Below are 3,755 nucleotides of genomic sequence, written 5' to 3'. Positions count from 1 at the left end.
AAAAAAAAAAAAAAAAAAAAAAAAAAAAGATGTATTATATTCCCTGAATTTTAATAGGGCTATTTTGAGGCTTTGCAGAATAAGCCATGTAAATGTAAAATACAAGCTGTACAGAGCAAACAAGTCTACCAGTTATGTTGAATCTTGCTGAGGAAAATGATACCTAGCAAGGTATGGTGTCTTGTGGCCTATAGTCCAGCCCTTGAGTAGTAGAAGCAGGAAGATCAAGAATTCAAGACCAGCTTCAACTACATTTTAAGTTTAAGATCAACCTAGGCTACTATGTCTAAAGAAAGAGAAAGACAGGGAGAGAGAGAGACAGAGGGGTGAGGGAGTAGGAGAGGGAGAGGAAGAAAGAACAGTATAGTAGGGGTAGCTTTAACAGCAAGTAAAACTCATGTGTTCTGTGAACACAGAAGGCTTGGAAAGATTGCACGAGTCCTAGCTATATCAACAGTTTCTCCCCAAACCCTTTGCAGAATCTAGGGTATAAGCCACTTCTAAAAAAAAAAAAAAAGTCCCTGCCTGAGCCAAAGTTCCACAGTGACCAAAGGAGACAAGCTACCAAAACAATACAGGTAGGAAGGACACCCACATTCCCATAAAAATGATAAGCATTCCTAACACACAGAGTCTCTGAGACTTTCCTCCCTGGAATATAGTTACTACAATGATGGAAGCTAATTTCTGAACTAAGGAAATAAAGATGAAAAGAGAGGCCTTTATGGCATAATCTGAATAGTCAGTCCTCTAAAATAGGATGTATGAGGAATGAGGAATGTCTCCATAAACTCATCATGAGGTATTCCTGAAGAATGCTGGAATGCTTCTCTACCTTAGGCAAAACACACACACATGCACATACACACACACACACACACACACACAGAGAGAGAGAGAGAGAGAGAGAGAGAGAGAGAGAGAGAAAGAGAGAGGACCAACAGTCAACTTCCTAAAGGCTTGCTAAAGCCTGAAACTCAAAGCTGCATCCTTTTAGTTTAGATCAAACATATCAAACAGCTCTCAGAAAGATTGATTTTATGCCATACACACATATTCTGAAGTGAAAACAAGAGGATAAATTATCAATTATAAACCAAGATGTCTGTCACTAGGACTGCAGAAATGCTACTCAGAGTAAACTCACAGTTCAACCAATTTTTTTCCCTTCATAGCCCAATGGGGGAAAAAAAATTAAGCTAAGTTTCAGAGGCCTAGGAGATTTCCTATGGAAATGCAGAATCCTAAAAGCAACAGCCCTAATAACTCCTGGGGCTGGAGAGATGGCTCAGTGGTTAAGAGCACTGACTGCTCTTCTGAAGGTCCTGAGTTCAAATCCCAGCACCCACATGGTGGCTCACAACCACCCATAACAAATCTAACACCCTCTTCTGGAGTGTCTGAAGACAGCTACAATGTACTTACATATAATAAATAAATAAATCTTTAAAAAAAAAAAAAACAGCCCTAACTCCATGCTTGTACAGGGACAGCCCTGGCCTCATCTACAAATCAGCCCTACAAATTTCAGACAACCAAGTCAAGAAAGCTGAGAGAGGGCAGCCCAAGAAAAAGTCTATCACTAATGCAATCCATAAAACACTTCACCCACCATGATTTATATTCTTTACCTACTTGTATCAGCAGATACCCACGGAGACATCCCCTCACTGAACTTGCCTATCCTCAAACACCCCAATTATTCTTCTGCCCCAACCCTTCAGGCTACAGTCTGAGGCAAATCGTAGTGATGGGGTATGAGAAACAGAAAAAGAGAACTGGTGAGCTTCTAAGCTTTGTGTAAATTAATTGTATTTTTTTAAAGGTTCCTTTCTACTGCAAAAGGATTGGCCACAGCTACTGCTGCTGAATAGAGCTCCGAAAGTACACAGGGAAAATAAGGATAGATAAAAAATAATAACATGGAATCCTTACTCTCATTAGTCAGAAGAAACAGATTAAGTCAACAAGTGGTCCCAGGATTTTTTTATTACCAAGAAGTCAAGAAAGGGCCATTTAAGTCCCTAGTGGTAAACAGGATTCCATCTAAGGACTTGCTTTGATATTTCACATGGGCACAAGCAAAAGACAGATTTCCTAAGGGAAAGGAGGGACTACGTACGGTTCTCACGGTGGTTAGAACAAAAAGGCACACCTGAACACCAAGCTGTAGAAAAACAGACCCAGCCCTGCCCTGATCTTCCCTGCCCATCCCGAGTGGCCTCAACCCACCACTGCCACCCACCCCCTTATACCTCAAGTGATAAAACTGGCTAAAAGCAATTTTAACATCTGAGAAAGCCACTCTTCCGGCCAAGAAGTCCTGAATGGGGCCTCAACCTTACTGATCTAAAAAGTCAAGGTGTCCCCAAGAGGCTTTTCACTACCATCCGAAGGAGGGATAAGGAAAGTTGCTCAGGGGAAATACTAACATTAAGCATGACTACTACACGAAAGAACTTGTTGGACTACTGAAACTACACAGTGCTACCTACGGTGTATCTCACGTGTACGGAGATTCCAACTTGCCCACTTCGGGCCACTCAGTCTTGAGTCAATCATGCCCCCAGCCCAGTCCAGCCCGCCGCAAGGCCCTCTTTACCTGCTTCGGTAGACTCTTCAGAAGTCGCCCCGGAGCTAGCTCCTGTATTCTTTTCACTGTGACTATGGCTGAGACTCTGGCCCTGATGCAGAAGGAGCCCCCAAAGAAGCCACAGGGCAAGACGGGCGCACACATCCATGACGGTAGGTCTCAGTCAACATGCGCCTGCTGTAGACACCTTAAGGATCCCAGAAGCAAATCCCAGAGTCAGGGAGTGCAGCCGACGGTTCCAAAGCAAGAAGCCCTCGCGGCGCCGCAGCTGTCCAGCCACCTGCGGGCTTACCTCCTCCGACAACCGAAGGTCAAGTGCCCCAAGTTTGGACGCAGAAGGATCGGAGTCTCCGGTCCAACTGTAGGTCCGCCGGGACTGCGGCCGCCTCGGCTCTAGCTGCTTCCGGAGAGTTGTGAGCAGGGTGGCTGCGGGGCCGCTGTCAGCTCCGCAGCCTGCTGCACCCCTGCGGGAGGAGGCGGGCAGAATCTCCCGCCCGCACTGAGGTGGGGGAGGGAGAGAAGGGAGGAGAGAAGGGGGGCACCTGACCTCGCCCCGCGGACCAGCGGTGAGCCTCAGCAGCTAGGGCTTCGGCGTGCGACCTACAGGCCCCAGCAGACAAGGATGTCTCCGGGATCCTGAGACTCCCGGCCGAGGTCAGCGCCCCCGCCGGGTCCCGTACCTCTGCGGCTCCTGGTGCCCCGGTGCAGCAGGCGGACGTGCGCGGGCCAGGCCCGGGACAGCGGCTCCAGGGAGGGCGGGAGGGCGGCGCGGGGCGGGCCCGAAGTGGGCGGGGGCGTGCTCTACCGCCGGCCCGCCCCGCGCCGCCCGGCCCCCAGCGAAGCCCGGGCCCGCCCCAGAGCCGGCTTATCCCGGAATAACCTGTTGGAGACCGCCCGCCGGAGCCCCCCGCAAGTGGCGGGGTCTCTTGGGGACCCGGGCTGCGCTGGTGGTTGTCAGGACCGCGGCCCCGCGACAAGGATGGGGCCTCGGCCTCTGCCGTGCGCACCCCAGCCTCCGGCTCTAACGCCCGCCCGCAGGCGGGCCCCTGACACGCAGTTGCTCAGGTAACTCGGGCCTGCGGCGGCGGTGGCAGCGACAGTGACAGCTACTGCCCTATCCGGATCTCCGCGCCGCAGGGCTGCTCTCCGGGCTCCACTGTAA

At 50.3% G+C, this 3,755-nt stretch overlaps 1 protein-coding gene across 3 annotated transcripts in view; it reads right to left on the bottom strand.

The window, feature by feature from the left end:
* The window catches only part of Stim1 (stromal interaction molecule 1), a 191,792-nt gene extending 188,438 nt beyond the window's left edge, over positions 1 to 3,354 (bottom strand). The window contains exons 1-2 of one of the 3 annotated variants that reach the window (XM_031387678.1): positions 2,886 to 3,354; positions 2,603 to 2,780 (exon numbers count right to left, since the gene is read on the bottom strand). In XM_031387678.1, the coding sequence (XP_031243538.1) occupies positions 2,603 to 2,741 (139 nt within the window). In that variant the 5' untranslated portion in view covers positions 2,742 to 2,780; positions 2,886 to 3,354. Of the gene's footprint in view, positions 1 to 2,602 lie in introns of all 3 variants that reach the window. The other 2 variants (XM_031387679.1, XM_031387680.1) reach the window with 2 other exon arrangements.
* Positions 3,355 to 3,755: the final 401 nt, after the last annotated feature.

Source organism: Mastomys coucha, unplaced genomic scaffold, assembly GCF_008632895.1.
Source record: "Mastomys coucha isolate ucsf_1 unplaced genomic scaffold, UCSF_Mcou_1 pScaffold21, whole genome shotgun sequence".
Lineage (NCBI taxonomy): Eukaryota > Metazoa > Chordata > Mammalia > Rodentia > Muridae > Mastomys > Mastomys coucha.
This window is presented reverse-complemented; position numbering and strand designations above follow the sequence as displayed.